The 20,051-nt window shown below is 38.3% G+C and overlaps 1 protein-coding gene across 2 annotated transcripts in view; it reads left to right on the top strand.

The window, feature by feature from the left end:
* Nucleotides 1-7,534: 7,534 nt before the first annotated feature.
* Nucleotides 7,535-20,051, top strand: part of IPO8 (importin 8) — a 68,824-nt gene continuing 56,307 nt past the window's right edge. Inside the window, exons 1-3 of one of the 2 annotated variants that reach the window (XM_081250089.1) lie at nt 7,535-7,788; nt 13,110-13,191; nt 18,237-18,393. In XM_081250089.1, coding sequence (XP_081106215.1) covers nt 7,705-7,788; nt 13,110-13,191; nt 18,237-18,393 — 323 coding nt within the window. In that variant the 5' untranslated portion in view covers nt 7,535-7,704. The remainder of the gene's footprint in view (nt 7,789-13,109; nt 13,192-18,236; nt 18,394-20,051) is intronic. The other variant, XM_081250090.1, reaches the window with a different exon arrangement.

Here is a 20,051-nt window from a genome sequence, read left to right as displayed (position 1 = left end):
AAAAAATTTTGAGTTGTCTCTCCAGGTCCTCCACTTGCTGATGTTATCTCAGAAGTATTTTTTTTTTTTTTTTGCTGTACGCGGGCCTCTCACTGCTGTGGCCTCTCCTGTTGTGGAGCACAGGCTCCGGATGCACAGGCTCAGCGACCATGGCTCACAGGCCTAGCTGCTCCACGGCATGTGGGATCTTCCCGGACCGGGGCATGAACCCGTGTCTCCTGCATCGGCAGGCGGACTCTCAACCACTGCGCCACCAGGGAAGCCCACTCAGGGGTACTCTTAATTGCCACTTTAATGATTAGGCTGATATCTTTGTCCTTATTTTTCAGCTTTTGGGCAAGTGTTGACAAAGTGATAGGTACAGCTCACTTGCTACCAGTGCAAGACGCTGAATGCCAGATGATAAAATATTGTTACCCATTATCAATATCAAGAGGCCTTAGGCTCACTAATTGTAAGCTTCTTAAGCATTATTATTATTATTATTTTTTTTTTTTTGTGGTACGCGGGCCTCTCACTGTTGTGGCCTCTCCCGTTGTGGAGCACAGGCTCCGGACGCACAGGCCCAGCGGCCATGGCTCACGGGCCCAGCCGCTCCGCGGCATGTGAGATCTTCCCAGACCGGGGCACGAACCCGTGTCCCCTGCATCGGCAGGCGGACTCTCAACCACTGTGCCACCAGGGAAGCCCCAAGCATTATTCTTTTACTCATTTTAATTCAAGGGCCTTATATGTTGAAATAAACCATTAATTTAGGTGGGTTTTAATTTACCATAAAACCCAAATAGGTGGGTTATCTATCTGATTTGTACCTGGCTCACGGGCTACAAAGATGAATGTTCAGACACATCAAGTATATCAATTTTATCCATTTCATCTGCTGAGAGCAAATCTCGTGAGTTATTTCTCTGATTTCTATCACACTTCTGTTTTTTTCTGTTCTATATCTGGAAATCTTACTATTCAGAAGCTAAACCTCCTTGGACAAGTTATTTAATCTCATCTTTTCTCTTGTTTCTAAGTTTTCACTTTCTGGAAGATATCCTTGATTTTGTCTTCTGACCTTTTTACAGAGTTTAGATTTCTGCTACGTTTAAAATTTATAAGTACACATCTGTTATCTTGAATGTTCCTTACATGTGTATTCCATTCTTGTGATTGCACTATTGTCTAATTCTAAGGATAGTTGGTTTTCTTAAAGTTTTCTTCCCTCTGTAGTCTATTTCTGTACTTCATTTGTCCTAGTCTCATATCTGTATTGTTATATTTGCTCAGAATCTTGTGATTATTTGTTGACTGTTGATATTTAAGAATGTGGCACCTAAATATGATTGGAAGCTTTGAATGCAGAGGTGGGGTTTGTTGATTTTGGGGTTTGTAGTAGCATGATTTTTGTGGGGAGAACACCAATGTGGAAGTAGGGAAGAGCTTTCTAAGTGGGGCACAAAACCCAGAAACCGTAAAAGATGGATAAATTTGACACATAGAATTTATTCCCCTAAAACTTGTTAGGGGACATAATGTCAAAAGACAAATGGCTGCCTGCAGTGGGAGAAAATCAAGAAAAAGATGGCCCAAAAAAGGAGCCACAGAAGTGAAGAGACAGTTCATATGTGCTTACAAAAAAAAAAAAAAAAATCAGTGAGCATATGTAAAGTCTTAAAGTGCGTATTTTGGCAAGCATGTGGGAAAAGGGGCACTCATAATGTAGATGGTAATAAAATTAGTACTTTTTGGAGAGAGAAAGTATATGCTTTCTAACCCAGAAATTGCACTGCTAGGAATTTACAAGTAGTTTTGGAATTCTGCCAAGGTACAGGCATAGAGATATTGTGTATAGCATTAATTATAACAGCAAAAACTGGAGAAACAACCTAGATGCCCCTCAGTAGGAAATTGGTTAAGTCAGAACAGAAGAATATAGATCAGTGTGTGCAAAATATCACTTGTGTAAAAATTCCTAAAAGCACATATATGTGATTCCTTGAATTATATTTTTTTTCCTGGTAGTATATACAAAACTTGATAGTGTTGGCTTTAAGGAAAAGGGGTTGTAGTAGGTATTTTTCATTCTGCATATTACTATAGAACTTTAAATGTACATATTACTTTTTGTTAAAAATTTTAAAGATAAAATGGTAGATTGCTATGGTACTTACCCTGCTTTGTCTTTCCTTGGCTAGAGCTTGAGGGTCTGCTTTAATTATCATTAAGCCCGGGATAACACATGGAAGAGTTACCGTAAAAACCTTTCACCTTTCACTAATATTTGCATTTCACTTCATAATTTAAAGAGTACTCTCATTTGTGTAATCTTATTTGATCTTCACAATGGTCCTGGTGAGGTAGATGCTTTTCTAGGGGATAAGAAAATTGGGACTCTTGGAGATTGACTTCCTAAGACCACTAGCAGTAGTGCCTGAGCCAGGCTTTGAGTCCAAATACAAGCGCGACCTTTCTTACCGTACTTCTTGCTCTTCTTTAGTTCTCAGGTGTGGTTGCCTTCACTTTATTTTCCATTGCTGTTTTGCACACTGATGTTTTAGATGTACTACTCAGCTTTACTAGAGCAGAATAAACACTGTGAACTGGATAAACTGGACCCAGTTAAGGCTGTCATAAGTTATCATTTCTTGTATGTCCTGAATATCAACAGGATGACTCCTTTTCCAATGTGAAATGTGGAAAGCCTGAGGAAATGAAGGAACAGAACATTTTGAGGAAAAAACTGATTTGAAAGTACATATTTCATTTTCAGTCTTAGTTAATGCCACTCTCTTTAGCTTCTATGCCTCCCGCCCACTACTACCATTTTAGTTTCTTGGAGATGGAAGTTTCTGGCTTCTGATCAGAAACTTCCTAACCCCCTATTACTTTAGCTTATTATACTGATTTTTTGTTTTTAAAAAATTCTGCTTTAACTGAGAGGTCTGTCATTCTTTTAGAAAATTCTACTCAGGGCTTTTGGTTACATGTGACAGTTTAAAGGAGATTACCATACCATTGACTTTATTATACTAACAAAATACCGAAGACCTTACATTTATAAGATGTATGTACATACTCTTGCCTGTTTTTCAGGTGCTATGATGTAGAGCTCTGCCAATATAGACCCTTTTGAAGTAGAGGCATTTAATCAAAATTAACGTACTGTATTCACGTACAGATCATTTAAGTGGTTTAAGAGATATATTATTAAACTTACAGGTAGAGACTTTTGTGCACTGGGTTTTAACTCCCATTTTGTCTTTACCGTATGGACTAGATTCAAGCCTGCTTGCTAACACAGACCAGCAGTTGAGCTGCTGCCAACAGATGGGGAGGACAACTGTGTGGTATTCCATTTAGATGACTGAAATGTTAAATCTCAAAAAAGGCCACAGTGGCAGTGCTGGGAGTGAAAATTGCTTTCTGTAATTTGAGCTGTAATCATGCCAGTTATCCTCTGTGCTATATTTCTAGGATAATGTCATCCATTTCTATGGTGTCAACTAACCTATATACACAGATGACTCACAGTTCTCTAACTCCATCCCTTTCTCCTTCCTCTAACCCCCTGCCATAGCTTCCTCCTTCTCACCTAGCTCTTCTGTGAGAGCCAGAAGTCAGTTTCTGATGGTCACTGGAAACCTCCACTTGTATAACCCATAAGCACTCCTAGTTCAACATGTCCAAAGACAAACTCATCTTCCCTCCAAAATATAATACTCCTTCCATTTTCTCATAGGTCATCAAAGCTAGATACCCTAGAATCATTTTTGACTTCCCTTTGTTACTTTGTGTATCAGTCACAAATTTCTGATGCTTCAACCTGCGAAATGTCTCATATCTGCCCTACCTTCTTTATTCCTACTGTGCATATCCTGTTTCAGACCCCTTATCTCTCTCACATTCATTCATTTATTCACTACTTATTAATTGCTTATTTTGTGTCAGGCATAGTGTGAGACTGCCTCACGATGTCTCATTTATCAAAGGTTGAATAAGGTCTCTCCTCTCTCCTTAATAGAATACAATGATAATAGTTAATATTGAGCAGGTACCATGGGCAATGTACTTATGTCATTTATAGTCTTCACAGTAGCTTTTGGAAGCAGATGAGGATACAGGCACAGAGTGGTAAGCCGTATGCAAACCATGATACTACAACAAGACAATACAGCTCGCTCAAATTCTACCTTAAACAAGGTGACTGTGTTAATAAATATAGACATCCTCTCATATTGTGCATAGTAGTAAAAAAAAAGGGACTCATAAACAACGAGCCATTTCTAAGTTAAAGATACAGATTAGGGAAAGCAACTTTAAAACAGTTGCAAAGAAATCTAAGAGCGGAATTGGATGCTTGGTTTTTTTGTTTGTTTTCCTGTTGTCTCAGACATCACTAATTTGACAGCATTATTTTTGGGTAACTTGTCTTCACTGAGTCTTTTCAAAGCATACAAAGTTTTCATGGGAACATCATCTCTTTCTTAAATTATATATTTTGTAAGTTAAAGTTTATTTTTTGAGATAATTATAGATTCTCATGTAGTTGTAAGAAATAATACAGATGGGTCCTGTGTGCCCTTTGTCCAATTTCCTTCAATGGTAACATCTTGCAAAACTATATATATATATATATATATATATATATATATATATATATATATATATATATATATATATATATATATATATATATATATATATATTACAGTGTCAGATACCAGAGAGAGGTTTTAAGATAACTAAAACTGTCTCTTGCATAGGTCAAATGCACATATCTTAGATACCAACTAAGGGATTCGTGTTCATTTTTTGTTGGCAGTTTCAGTAGGGAAAATGAAGGCAGAAGCCTAGGAATAGCTGACTGAAGCACAAATAGGAAGTAAGGAAGTAGAGACAAGGAATGAAGACCCTTCCTTGGAAAAGAATGAACGTTAGTTAGTGAGCATTACTGAAAAAGATTGGTTTTTTTAAATTTTTATTTTTATTTTTTGCTTTATAACAAATTTAATCAGTTATACATATACATATGTTTCCATATCCCCTCCCTTTTGCGTCTCCCTCCCACTCTCCCTATCCCACCCCTCCAGGCGGTCACAAAGCACCGAGCTGATCTCCCTGTGCTATGCGGCTGCTTCCCACTAGCTATCTACCTTACGTTTGGTAGTGTATATATGTCCATGCCGCTCTTTCACTTTGTCACAGCTTACCCTTCCCCCTCCCCATATCCTCAAGTCCATTCTCTAGTAGGTCTGTGTCTTTATTCCTGTCTTACCCCTATGTTCTTCATGACATTTTTTTTCTTAAATTCCATATATATGTGTTAGCATACAGTATTTGTCTTTCTCTTTCTGACTTACTTCACTCTGTATGACAGACTCTAGGTCTATCCACCTCATTACAAATAGCTCAATTTCATTTCTTGAAAAAGATTGTTTTTTAACTGGGGGAAATATTTTTAGGCTGAGGTTGAATCAGTGGAGAGAAAGGTTGAAACTATAGGAAAGAGTTTTACAAATTGTCAACCATAAGTGTGTAATAAGACTCAAAATTTATTTTAATGAATTATATATAGAATAGAGATTTATGGAGCAAGGTCCCAGAGGAAATGGGAGAAGATTGGGTTCAGATTGGAGGCAAGGAAGTAAAGAGGGGTAAACAGATTAATTTGTGTTTGAGTGATTTGAACCTAGTGGTTTTGTTCATCTTTGCAGAGCTCTGTGGAAAGAGGTAGGGAGTTTGAGAAGAGTCTTGAGGGTGGGAACAGTTGCCGAGATGCTGAAGGTGGTGCTGAGCAAAGGAAAGGAAATGGATTGTTGAGCCTAAGGAAAGAACACATTTGTAGTGGTGTCGGTTTGCACAGTGGGTCAAGGGTAGACTTGAGAAGTTAAATTGGGAGTTTATTAGCAGAGAAGGAGGTGTAGTCATGAATGAATAGACCAAGGAAGGGCTGAAAAGTGACTGAGTTGGAAAACCATTATAGAGTTATTGAGGGAGACAGCGATGGAAGAGAAGGTCCTAAATTGAAAAGAGGATATTGGAGTTAAGATTTCAGAGGTCAAGGCATTTTAGATTCATGTGGTCCAAGAGAGTGGGATAAAGAAATAGTGTGAAGATGAAAGGCACTATGATTCATAAAAATTTGGAGTGCTAAGGAGTTTGTATTTTATCTTGAAGTTGATGGGAAATCATCAAGGAAGGGACATGACAGTATTAACCTTTAAGAAACACTACTCTGATGGAAATGTAGAGAATGGGAAAAACTGGAAGCAACCAGAGACATATTGCTAGGCACTTTTGCACCCAGCTGAAGGGCGTGGTCCCATTTACAGCCCCTGTAGAGGGGAGAGCTTTCAGGCAGCTAAGTTTTCCACCACAAAGTTTCTACCCTCTTGATTGAACCCAGTTAGCTGAACCAATCTGTCTTAATTACCTGCTCCAGGAAAGATCACACCCCTTCAGATGTATTTTGCCCACAGTCATCTTCTTTACAAATGTAATTAAACTCTCTTTTTCTGGGTTAACCTCAGGAACAACTAGCTCCTTAATATTTTTATGCCATTGAAATTTGGGGGCCAGATATGGCCACAGTGGGTGGGGACAGTATACCCTTTCTTGTCTTTCACTACTTTTCTGAGAAGATCTGGAAATATTTCAGAAACCCTCAGGCATAGAGTTAGTTTCTCTGATCTGGAACAGTTACTTTCTAAGTATATTTTTTCTGTTTACATTTGTCTCTTCTATCACATTGTAAGTTCCTACATAGTAACCTGCATCGAATTCATTTTGTTATAATGTAGTGCCTAAGTATCGTAGTACTCTGGCCCAAAAATACACGTTTAAAAAACGTTCAGTGAGGGACTTCCCTGGCGGTGCAGTGGTTAAGAATCCGCCTGCCAATGCAGGGGATACAGGTTCGAGCCCTGGTCTGGGAGGACCCCACAGGCCGCAGAGCAACTAAGCCCCAAGCGCCACAACTAATGAGCCTGAGCTCTAGAGCCCGCGTGCCTAGAGCCCACCCAACGCAGCCAAAAATAAATAAATAAGAAAAAACAAAACAAAAAAAACCCGTTCAGTGAATGAATGAGTGAATGAAAGAATGATGGCTCCCACAGACTGAGGGAGCCTTGTTCTCCTGTGGGCTAGATGATCTCAAGGTCCCAACAAGTCTGCCCTGGAACAGGCTCAGTTGTAATGCCCAAAGAGTGCTCAGACTAACAAAAAGTGCTACGCCATCCATATATGCTTAATTTGGAGCTAGCTCGTTTCCGGATCTCCGAAGAGGCGGGAGGCTCTTTTCCGTATGGTAGCAAGACTGCCGCCGGAGCCAGTGAAACCGGTTTCCCTCCGGGAAAGAAGCCGAGACTACTTTCCGTACAGTAGCATGGTGGCCGCCAGCGGGGGCGGCCATAGCATCACGCCCGGGGGGAAGAGGCCGCCGTAAAGGAGGCGCCGCTTCCTCTTCTTACTTCTCCCGCCTCCCAACGGCTGTCGTAAAAGGGTGAATGGAGAGCGAGTTGTTGGGGGTTGAAAGGGAGGACAGGGGGCGCGGAGTCAGAGTGGCGCAGCAAGTGGCTGCAGGTGGCGACGGTGGCGGGGGGTGGGGAGTGAGGTAGTGCAAGGGTCGCGGAGGAGGAGGCTGAGAGGGTCAAAAGAAAAACTAAAGCTGCAGCCTGGCCTACTGGTCCGGGGGCCGCGTAGCCCCCGCCCGGGGAAATGGACCTCAACCGGATCATCCAGGCGCTGAAGGGCACCATCGACCCAAAGCTGCGGATTGCAGCTGAGAATGAACTCAACCAGGTAAGGAGCAGGCCTGCGGCGCCCCCCGCCGGCTCGCCGGACTCTCCCTCCTCGGCGCCCCTGATCTCCACCCCCACCCGGGCCCCGGGCCCCGGGCCCCGGGCCCCCGGCCCCATACCCCGACGCGTCTCTCGGCCGGTTCCACCCTCGCCCCAGCCCCCGCCCCGGGGTCCAGTGGCGCCGCACTCACCGGATCTTTTCCCAACGGCTCACGCACCTGTTGGCCACCTTTGCATCTTTTCATGTCGTTTTCCTTCCCCAGTGCAGTTTGTTCACCCTGCCTGCTCCGCAAAAAGAAGCTTTGCTAGTGTTTTCGGGATGTGATTTCTTTTCCTTAAGTACGCTGACTTGGTGGGAAAATTCACTTAAAATTCAAATCTGAGTTCAGCTTTTCTGCAGACCCAGCCCTTTTTAGGTGTTGCTGTGGGAAACCCTGCCCATCGCCTGCTTCTGTGGGGTTGGCAGGACCGTTTAGACACTGATTGGCAGAGTTCTGTTGGAGCGTTGGAGAAATGCTGTTGGGAGAGTGCTCTGGGAAGAACAGGCAATTTTTATGGTGTTAGTGCTTTGCGAAAGACTCGCCGAGTAGTAAGTGATGGTAGGGATTTCTTATAAACGGTAAAATGTGTGAGACTTTCTTTCATCCCCCATCGTCTATTCTTAGTAACTAGCCTTGACCATGTTCCAGCGATACTACCGACATTTCCAAATTTAATGATCGCAAACTCTAGCTTGTATTTTACTCCTCACCTGTAAGAATGAATCAGAGACCTCTCACTAAAAAGTACGAATTAAGGTCCACCCCCGGGATAGATTGACAGCTGTCTGAGGTTTCAGTAATCCTTAAAATGTAAAGGAATATACCTAAATTAGTGGTTCTCAAAGTGTTGCCCAGGGTAAGCAACATCAACATCGTTTGGGAACTTGTTAGAAATGCAAATTATGGGGCTTCACTCTAGACTTAAAGAATTAGAAACTCTGGGGATGGGGCCCAGTTATGTTTTAATTAGCTAGCTAGGTGATTCTGTGCTTCCTAAAGTGTGAGAACGACTGTCCTAAGTAAATGTTTCTGTAGGAGTTCACTTAGGTTTTCCCTGGTTGGAGTTGACTTTAAAGTGCACATATCCATTGTGAATCTCTGAAAGGGATTATTTTAATGGAAAATCTGGGTGGAGTAAGTGTGAATCCAGGATTTCCAAGAGATAAGAGGGAGAGTGAAAACACTGACTCTGGAGGGAAGGTTGAGTTGAACTGAAGCCCAAAGGGAATGCACTGGTGCTTCAAAGAGAAAAGGATTCTCACTCAGAATAGGGGAAAGTTAAAGTCAGTACCTGTCCCAGGCTTTGCAGAGTAAAAGTACTATATGTTGCTTGGCTAGAAGAGTAGTAATCCAGGCATTGGTTAGGAGGAACAAAGCAAGAGCTGAACTTGCAATCTACCAGTATGAACAGGGGAGTTAGCCTGTTTCTCTTCACAATGAGGCCAGATGTTATACTGATAGTGTTGACAGGGATTATGTCTTTGCTATCACGTTGTACTACCCTGCCTCTGTTAGCCTACCCTTGCTTTGTTTCTGAGTCATCAGCATGTAAGTGCAGTTGAACTTATAGAAGTGGAAAAGGTAGGTAGGAAAGCCTACAGAACTGCAAGAGACGTTTAGGATCCAATTCTACCCTTTTCTTCGTGGTATTTCAATCCAAATCCATTCCAACCTCACTGTGCCCTGCCCCATATCCACCCAACTCATCACAGACCACAATTTCCTCTGCAACTTCTAAAAGTAGCTTATTGCTATGTCACTCATTTAGCATTTATATTTAGTATAATGCTTTGGATTGTAATATGCTCTAAGTATTTTTTTGAATTGTAAGTAGAAGACCAAAGTATCATGTCACATAACCTTTTAATAAAACATGGTTTTAATGTCGGATTTTGTATGCTTTATCCTTTACCACCACTGTAACCTCTTTTTTTGTTGAATAAACAGGTGGGTAATCTACCATAAATGATTAGGGTCCAGCTCATTTAATATTTTAGTCTAGGTCCCCCCACGATAAATATTCTCTGCATAGGAAATAGGGGCAGTTTCTACAGTGCACTGATGGATTTGTCAGTTGCCATTTAGAAGAGTAGGCAGTTTCAGAACATAACGGCCTGTGTTCCAAACGATAAATTCTTTTGCACCTAGATTTTTTTTGTGTGTGTGTGTGGTACGCGGGCTTCTCACTGCTGTGGCCTCTCCCGTTGCGGAGCACAGGCTCCGGACGCGCAGGCTCAGCGGCCATGGCTCACGGGCCCAGCCGCTCCGCGGCATGTGGGATCTTCCCGGACCAGGGCACGAAGCCGTGTCCCCTGAATCGGCAGGCGGACTCTCAACCACTGCGCCAACAGGAAAGCCCCAAAGGATAAATTCTTATTTGGAACTATATTTTTCTGTAGCCAACATCTTTCTGTTACCAGAAAGATGACTGCTATGTCTGATATTGTTTCTCTGGAAAAATGTGTTTTCAGTTTTATTGGAGGATATTAAGAATGGATCCTGTACACATTTATCATTGTCTTTAAACCCAAAAGTCCCTTTAGCAGCAGCATAGGGAAGTAGGAATGGGTAGATATCTTTTTCCAGTAACTCATCCAGAAAGGTGCCTTCTTTTAATAAATCATGGCTTCAAAAGGGAAATCAAGATATTTACTTTCATTGCCACGCTTTGGAATCTCTCCTTTTCCATGCATCTGTATGTATCATTTTTATTGTCGTTTAAGAGACTTTGTGGGGCTTCCCTGGTGGCGCAGTGGTTGAGAGTCCGCCTGCCGATGCAGGGGACACGGGTTCGTGCCCCGGTCCGGGAGGATCCCACATGCCGCGGAGCGGGTGGGCCCGTGAGCCATGGCCGCTGAGCCTGCGCGTCCGGAGCCTGTGGTGAAGAAGTAAACCAGATGAAGAACTGGGAGAGGAAGAAAGGGAAAAGCAAATTCAGTAAAGGCCTTCAACTTGGAGTGTTGGAGGACTGGAAAAGTTAATGTTGAGGGAGCAATGAGGCAGAGTGGGAAAACGTCAGGTTTTTTGCTTTAAATCAATTCTCATAAAATGCAGAATTTAGCTAAGCAAGGAAACTTTATTTTCAGAAAACTTCACAGGTATGAACCAAAATCCTCAAGAAATCATTGAGAGATAGTATTATTATTTTTTAGAAACTTGAAGCCCAGGATAGAAAAGGAAATTGGATAAATATTTGTAAGGAAAGTCGTATGAAAATATATCTGAATTTACCACTGAATGTTTTAGCTGGTCAAATTAATGTTGATTGAATCAAGGCTGAAAGAAGACAAAAAGTTGCAGAAGTTCTCTGAAATGTCAACCAGTTGTAAAAAGAGGAGTTCCAAAACGTGTACAATGGCAACAGTGTTGAAATAAAGTCTCCACTATAACTACTTCCAAATAAGTAGTATTAATCTAAGTGTAAAGGTTATTTTGTACTTACGTATAAAAAGTAAACTATGTAGATTAGAACTAGCAATATATATGTTTCAATCATTGATTCACTACAGGATCTTACAGTATCTCAAAAGTTATAAATGTGAGTTATTTCACAAGAATGTAAATATAGAAGGTGAGACTGAGCTAAATCTGTTTTAATTTTGACTCCTGTAAACTGCTATTAAAAGAAATCTGTTTTCTTAAAAACTACTTTAAATTTCTAGTGGTTTCAATTTACTTTATATACAACAGATGTAAGATTTCGAGGTTTATACAGGATGAAAGGAAGAGCAATTATAAGATAATTTAAAATTTTACTGAAGGATATGGAAAGACTTGGAAAGCATAATGTTCCTGGATGGAAAGAAGCAATATTTTAAAGATACCAGTTTTCTCCAAATTTTTGGTTAAACATTTATCTTTTTTTTTTTAATATGTATTTATTTGGTTGCACTGGGTCTTCGTTGTGGCAGGCGGGCTCCTTAGTTGTGGCACACAGGCTCCTTAGTTGTGGCATGTGAACTCTTAGTTGCGGCATGCATGTGGGATCTAATTCTCTGACCAGGGATCGAACCCTGGCCCCCGGCATTGGGAGCGTGGAGTCTTAACCACTGTGCCACCAGGGAAGTCCCTGAACATTTATCTTAATAAATGCTATAACAAATAATAGGAAAGGTGATAAATATAAAAAATGGAGTGGTATGCATAAACCTAGTGGTGTACTGAAAGGGATGCACCATAGATCCAGGCTCCTGGGAGGAAGTAAGCAGAAAAGACTCTGTGTCATGGTCTGGCTTTAGCCTCACTGAGTATGAGTCTTTTCTGGGAATGTCAGTGGGCAAGGCCAAGTGTAAGCTCTGGGAATGTGGCAGGCCTGTACTAGACAGGTACTAGGTCCAGGTACTAGACATCTGGAGGGTATATGATCAGAAGGAATAGGCTGCTCTCTCTCTCTTTTTTTTTTTGCTTCTAAAGTTACCATGGCCAAACTCAGGAATAGGTCAAAGTAGAACACGTCTATGGGGAGAAATGGCCCAGGCAGCAGGCAGTTCATCAGCACAGGCTCACTTAGGCATTGTTAAGTTTAAAAGATGCTCTGGCAACAGAGAGCAGCTGGTGATGACAGCTCTCAACACTGTCTTGTGAAGCACACTGTTCCAGTCTGGGCTGGTTCCTCTCTATAGCTCATGCACAGCCATTGTCCATTTTCTGTGTTGGATCTCTTGTTTTCTGTAGCCCATGTTTTCCTGTTTGTCAAAAATACCGTAAACAAAATTGAAGCATAAATAAGCTGGAAACAAACACTTGCAATGTATAAGTCAAATAAAAATTTGAGATTAAATTCATAAAATAGCTCCTAGAATTTATTAAAAATAAAACAAATATTCCATTTACAAAAGGGTGAGGGGATAAAGGAATTTGTAGAAGAAACCAAATAGCCAACAAACAGGAAAAAAAATTCAAGCAAGAATAAATGTAATTTAAAATATGAATAAGGTTTAAAAGTTTTGAAGGAATGATAATGCTAATCCCTATATTAGATAGATGAACACACACATATTCTACTCTTGGGAGTGTAAATTGCTACACCCTTTCTGGAGAGCATTTTGACAATATATGTCCAAAAAACATAAAATTGTTCTTACTCATTTATTCGTCAATTTATTCTAAGTAAATTTTTCTGACTTGGAGTATTTTAGTAATCTGCATTTGGCTTTGGAGAGTTTCTCTCACTTTAAAAGTTTTTCTTTTATTTGGACAGTAATGTATTCAGGAACAGGTGCTAACAGTTATTCATTTATATTGCCCTATTTTTTTATAAAATATTTCTTTGTAATTTCAGTCTTACAAGATTATCAATTTTGCCCCCAGTTTACTTCGGATTATAGTCTCTGACCATGTGGAATTCCCAGTACGCCAGGCAGGTGAGTTGGTTTTTTTATCCTTTATAAGTTTATTTATGGGTAAAAGTAGGACTAGCGTTTTATTTCATTTCTAAATATCTGCTTTCTTTGAAAACATAGGAAACACACATGAAGTATGGCTTGACAACTCACTCTCTTTTTCCCTGGAGATTTAGAGGTCCATACTGAGCTCTTAAATCTCCCATAGCTTTTTCTTTCCTCTTCTCCTTTCTAGCTTCTAGCTACAGTTCCTTTTCTCTATAACCTTGCCATTTTTCCCTCTTAGCTTTCCCAGTTTTAATAGCTTTATCTCCCTAATTTTTAATGATTCCTGGTGGCCTTGCCTTTGGGCCCATAGATTAAGACCATGAATTTGTATATATTAATTTGGTTCCATTCATGCATCAGATCATGGAGATAAGGTTTGCACAGGTGTTCTTTTTTTTTTTTTTTTTTTTTGTGGTACGCGGGCCTCTCACTGTTGTGGCCTCTCCCGTTGCGGAGCACAGGCTCCGGACGCGCAGGCTCAGTGGCCATGGCTCACGGGCCCAGCCGCTCTGCAACATGTGAGATCTTCCTGGACTGGGGCACGAACCCATGTCCCCTGCATTGGCAGGCGGACTCCCAACCACTGCGCCACCAGGGAAGCCCTGCACAGGTGTTCTTAACCACATGATTGGGGAGCAGGATTTTGTTATAAACATGAAACTTACTTTTGAGTCTGTGGAATCTTAGGGTAGTTCCCTGATGTTGTGTATTATTCTTCTTTTTGCTTTTTTAATGAACTGGTAATTAAAACCCAGAAGGTTAAAAAATGGAGAAAGTCTTAGAGTGTAATGAGTACTGGAAAGAGAATAATTTCATGATAAAAGGGGTAAAATGATAATAGCTGATTTAAAAATATGTAATTGAAGAGACTTAAAGAATTATGTAAGTGATATGTACTAATAAATAATTTGGGCAATATAGAAAAATAGAAACAAAAAAGTAGAAAAAAATTACCTGACATTCATCACTCAGAAATGACCGTCATTAACATTGGGTGAACGTTAGTCTTTGCATGTGTTCAGGTAGAAGGATAGATGAACAATATAGAAATGGGATTATACTATACATGCTGATAAAAGTATTTAGTTTTAGTTGAACATAACAGAATAAAAAAGTAGGGAATCATTAAGTTTTGGAAAAATATGATTTTCTAAATGATCCATTTGTGGTTAAGAAAAACTATGGAAAAACATTCACGGTGGAATTATTTTTTTACTTTAATAAGGTTTATAAGACTTCTATGTAAGTTTTTTGAAACCACAATTCTCAATTTAATCTTTGTTTTATAAAATAGGGCTGTTTTGAAACCACATTTTGCTAAGTGGAACCTATTTTAATAACCTAAGTGTTTATAGGGCCATTGTGAATTTCCCATAAAGCTTTGTAGAAACAGTATTTTTAAAGATCTTAAAGCAATTTATTAAATTAATATGTCTTCTTTATATGACATATAAACATTACAAAAATACAGTTTATATTATTAGATTCCTCTTAATCCCACCCCCAAAGATACCTACCGTCAACTTTGGTGCATGGTTCTCTATTCTTTTTTTTCTGTAGATAGGTTGCTTTTATTAAAAAGTAACAAAAATCTGTTTGTATTACACATGCTATTTTATAATATCCTTTTTTTTCATTTAACCTTATACCCTTGGGGCATCATTCCATGTCAGTACATGTACATATACTTCATTCTTTGTAACAGTTATTCAATATTTCTTTGAATTAGAACTGCCATAGTTTATTTAAGCAATCTGATATTAGTGGAGATTTCCTTTATTGTCCCTTTTTGTGGTTTTTGATAGAGGCGGTGCTGAAGTGAACATCCTTGGACACATATCTTTGGATGCTCATGTGGATAGTTTCACAGAGTATATTTTAACAAATGGAAGTGCTAGGTCAATGATATTAACAATATTAACATTTAGAATTTTGAATCTTATCACCAAGTTGCATTTACTTGCTTTTTCTATCAACAGTGCATTAGAATGCTGGGTTCCCCATGTCCTCACCAACTGTATACAACTTTAAATCTTAATAACTTAGGTAATTAAGTTTTGATATAAAATGTAAATAGCATTTAAAGGCAATTTTTTCTTCATAGTTATGTAGATTTCAAATCTGTTAGCCACATGACAGGGTTTGTCTTGGTGGTTGATCATGTCCTAATTTATTAGGACAACTTTCTACTTTAGAGCATCCATTTTATTAGACAGTCTGAAATATACTGTGTAGACTTCTACATTATCACCTAAATTTAAGTGCCATTTATAAATTTTCTGTTCTATTTAATCTATTATTAAAATACAAATGCTCCAAGAATCTGATGGTGACACCCAGACAGATAATTTATCATTTTAGCGTGACATTTAAAGAAGAATGATATGATCTTTGATTTAAAAATATCAGCCTGTATAAAAAATTATGCTAATATTAAGTGGAAATACTTAGTTCTGCAAAATATTCAGTTTTTGATTATTTTGTTTGTGGGGAATTCTAAAATATTCTTGCTATTATCAAGCAAGCTCATTAGTGAATGTCCTTTATTACCTTACTGTGAAGAAATAGGAAATAAATGTAATATTTTGATATTGGCAAGCCAAACAAAATAAATTTGGATGTTTGCTCCACTGTCTTCCTTTTGATTGGTAAGCTTAATAGCATTATTAAGGTTAACCTCAGTGTTCCAGAATACAAAACCTAGAAATAAACAGAAAGTTGCCTCTGATCAGTCCAGAAGCACTTCAAGAAGCTCTTTTGTTAAAAACTAATGTGTCTTATTTGTAGGATACTCAGAACCTATTTAATCTTGTTTTAGATATAATATATACACTTTGTTACCTTATTTCCTAGCCTTTAACAGATTAAAGTAATAACAAGGGAGAGAAGGAGAGAGGGGCTACCAAATTACTATGAAAAATGGAAAAGCTTAAAAACATCAACTCAAAAAAGCACAGCATTCTGCTTCACAGAGTTTAATGGCATCCTTTCCCCTTTGAGGTTATGGAACCCAGTTGATCTGTGTAGTGGTGGCTCTGGGTCCAGAGGATAGAGCGTATGTGATGATTCATTGTGTTTGAGAAGGGGAGAAGCTTGTGTATGTTTTAAAACTAATTTCAAACTTAAGATGCTTGAAATTGTAAGTGGATTCTGCAGAAAAGCAAATTTTAATACTTAATTTCTTTATGAATGAATTAAGATGTTTGTATTTTCTTAGCTCTGGCAAATGTTAGATACTTGAATTAAATGATTAAAGGGAGATTTTTAGATTATTGATACAGTTTCAGTTATTTTTGGTATTTTTCCTTCATTATCTTTAGTAATCCATGATTGTCCATGAGAGTAATTAATATTCTCTTTTCAAATTATTCATTAAGTTCAATTTTATTTTAACTAATTGCAGATTTATTCCAACATATACAAATTTGTCAGTGTGCCTTTTATATAGGCCATCTCTTGTGGTGTCCCATAATAAAAATATTTTTTAGTTATAAAATTAATAGCCTTTAATGACTGAATTATGAGTAAGTCCATGATTTTACCATGTCTGTATCTTTGCTGTCTGAAAGTTGTTTTTTATTTTCAAGATTAGTTCCATAGGGATTAAAATGGTGTGTATAATATATTGATTTTTTGATTTTTCTTTTTGCAAAGATTAATCTCATGAAATCAGTCTGAACTGCTGACAGGTTGGACCATATTCTTAGACCATTTATTCATTTTTTTCAACAGTTTATGTATTTTTATTGCTGATGACTGTAATATTAAAAAACAAATATACTGGGATAAACGATGGTACTTAGTCCAGAGCCTGTGTGGTCTGAATTAAAAAAAGACAAAAACCCAAACTCTCTCACATACAGACACATTTTCTCCCTCTCCCTCCCTCCCTCCCTCCCTCCCTTTCACTCTCTCAAATAATTTTTGTTTTTATCCTAAAAAATGGAAATCCTAGGTGAAATTGTTTTTTTCAGACCTATGTTGAATCAAAACTAATGAAAGAGGAGCTTGTAGGATGTCAGGTTTATAATTTCATTGGGTTTCTGTTGTATTATAGCCAACATAGAACATGTTGGTTTATTCTCTGTGGTATAATGCTTTTACAAGCCAATTTAGTTTATGTTAAAATTGAGATGAAGGGAGGATTGGGTAGAGGGGAGAAGGGAGAGGAAAAACTTAAGGGAAGAAAGTTATAATGCTTTGCAGGTCACCTTTCTTTATTCATATATATTATGTATATGTAAGAATATGACACCATAAGTAAGTATTTACATTCAGTGCTCAGCTGGGATGGTTAGAAAACTTCACATCCCCTATCAAAATTCTGTAGCAGTATGTTAGCTTCTTTTAGAAGTCTTTTGTTAAATGTTGATGATGATTAAAAAGAATAGGAACAGAATCACTGATTATGTGTTTTGATAGAAATAAACAGGTAAGAAATTTCCTGAGATTTTCCAAAAATATTTGAAAGCTGATGTCCTTTTCTTTATTGTTATATTTACAAGTGGCAAATATTTCAAAAGGGTTAGATAAAAATTACCAATACTATAGGTATTTCAAAACGGTAGTGCGGGATAATAGCCAGTGAAAAAAAACCAAAAATAGCAATCTCCATGAAGGACTGTAGAATTTCATGTGTTGTCAGTTCATATTAGGCATTATGAACAGTATGACTCTTACGGCCTCAAAGTACATTTAGTAGAGTTTCATTTAGACCATCTTGGGTTGAGTTTAAGGACGCATACTTGAGTTCCTGGATCATTTTTCTGTCATGTAAACTCTGGAAGCTTGATTTAATGAGATGTTTTCTGCTTAGACTTGCTTTACTAGCTAAAGAGAAACTTTAAATTCTTATCCATTTTCCCTTCCCCACTTGGCTATTTATAACTGTAAGATTTTCCATTTTTACTGGGTATCATGTTTAGCATTGAAGGGTTTAGCCTTTCATGCTCTGTAAAGCTGAATGAAAGCCATCTTTCTGATACTGCTACTTTAGCATTTTTTTTTCTCTGACTTAGCTGCCATTTACTTGAAGAACATGGTGACCCAGTACTGGCCGGACCGAGAACCTCCACCAGGAGAAGCAATATTTCCATTTAACATTCATGAAAACGATCGCCAGCAAATACGTGATAATATTGTGGAAGGAATAATTCGGTCTCCAGATTTAGTGAGGTACATTATACTGTATCTATATGCTTAGTAGGAAGCCCAAAATATATGAATGGGGGAGGTTGGATTTAATTGTCAGCCTCAAGTTTGTTTTTTAAAAGAGATAAAGTAATGAAGATGGGCACTCAAAGAATACAGTTTTAGTAATTTGTTTTTGAATTTGTAATTCTTTGCCTCAAAATATTTTGGAAAAAAAAATTAGTTTCTATAAGTTGCCACAAGAAGAGTGGAAGCAAAAATCTAAAATTGTTGTATAGATCCTTGCTATGTGAATAACCTATGTTCTTAGTTATGAGCTCTTGACTTTTTACTATCTGCTTTTCTTTTCCCTGATACAGGGAAATTGACTTCTGGGGGTTTTAACCTACCAGTTTTTGTAACACTTTACCTATCTTTTTGTTCATTTTTGTGAACTGAGCTTCTTTTCCTTTGAAGAAGACAGGATAGAGAAAATATAAACTAGAAGAATTGTCTCTGGTTTTTCAAATTTAGATTAGATGCTATAAAGCAGCATTGTCCAATAGAACTTTCTGCAGTGATGGAAATCTTTTATATCCACACTGTCTCATATTTAGCCATGTGGCATAGAAGCCAACTGAGTACTTGAAATGTGGCTAGTGTAACTGAGGAACCGAATGTTTAATTTAATTTTGATTAAATTACAGTGTGTGCATGTAGCTGGTACCTGCCCTTAGTGGATAGCAGAGGTGTAGGTCAAAAGAAATTTGCAATCTTAAAACAGAAGAAACAAATTCTTTTCACCATGAGCAAGTGATTAGGTTTCTTTTGAAAATGTGGGAGGGAAATAGATGAAATTGAGGTAGGGAAATGAAATTATTTAACCTCAAGAGATTAGATGTAACCTATCCCTGAGTGTATAATGTACATCGGCATAAGCAGAAGAAAGGGAAGAAAGTGTGAGGATAACAGTGAGGAAGGTGGACAAACACTGAACACCTCTTTGTGCAGTTGTTTGGGTAAGAAGAGAAAATAGGGGTATTGATGAAAGAAAATCATCATTCTCATTGGTTGCCCAAATGCCGTCTGGCACTGGCTTCCCTGTGGTACCATCATGTGTCCATTTCTTGTCAAAATCTTTACATTTTCAAATCTCTCTGAATCTTGCAAGCAATGCTTCTACACTTTAATATATGAAAGGATGGCTCTTCATAAACATCCTTTGCTTGGCTTGGCATTGAGAAAGGATTAAGAGGGTCAACCTGAAGATGAAATTTAAAAAATGAAAAGTTTCAGTTTTATTGAATACAAATATGACCTATTTGTTGTTTAGGAACAGCTGCTGGTGGCACAAGAGGTTATCTTTATCTTTATTATGAGACAGTTCTTTGTGGCTTTGCTTCTTTTATGTCCTGAAGACTTAACTGTAACTACTCTTAAAGAAATATTCTCAAAGTTTATTTAAGAGTATTGCAAAGGATCTTTTGCAATTAGATGTGGAAAAGATCCTTTGCAAGGAAAAGGCATTATTTGTTTGTTTCATTTCAGTGAAATCAAGTTATTGGCTGTTGAACTGAACACATATGTTTTTCTTGGCACTATGGAATCCTAATTTAGCTAGATTCACTCTCCATCCATTTGCAAGTGACCATGTAAGGACATACTAATAGTTGGTAGAAGAGAATTTTTTTTCCCCTCACTCT

Source organism: Mesoplodon bidens (genome assembly GCF_964165515.1).
Source record: "Mesoplodon bidens genome assembly, chromosome: 11".
Classification (NCBI taxonomy): domain Eukaryota; kingdom Metazoa; phylum Chordata; class Mammalia; order Artiodactyla; family Ziphiidae; genus Mesoplodon; species Mesoplodon bidens.
The sequence above is the reverse complement of the archived record's forward strand: the minus strand, read 5'-3'. Positions and strand labels throughout refer to the sequence as shown.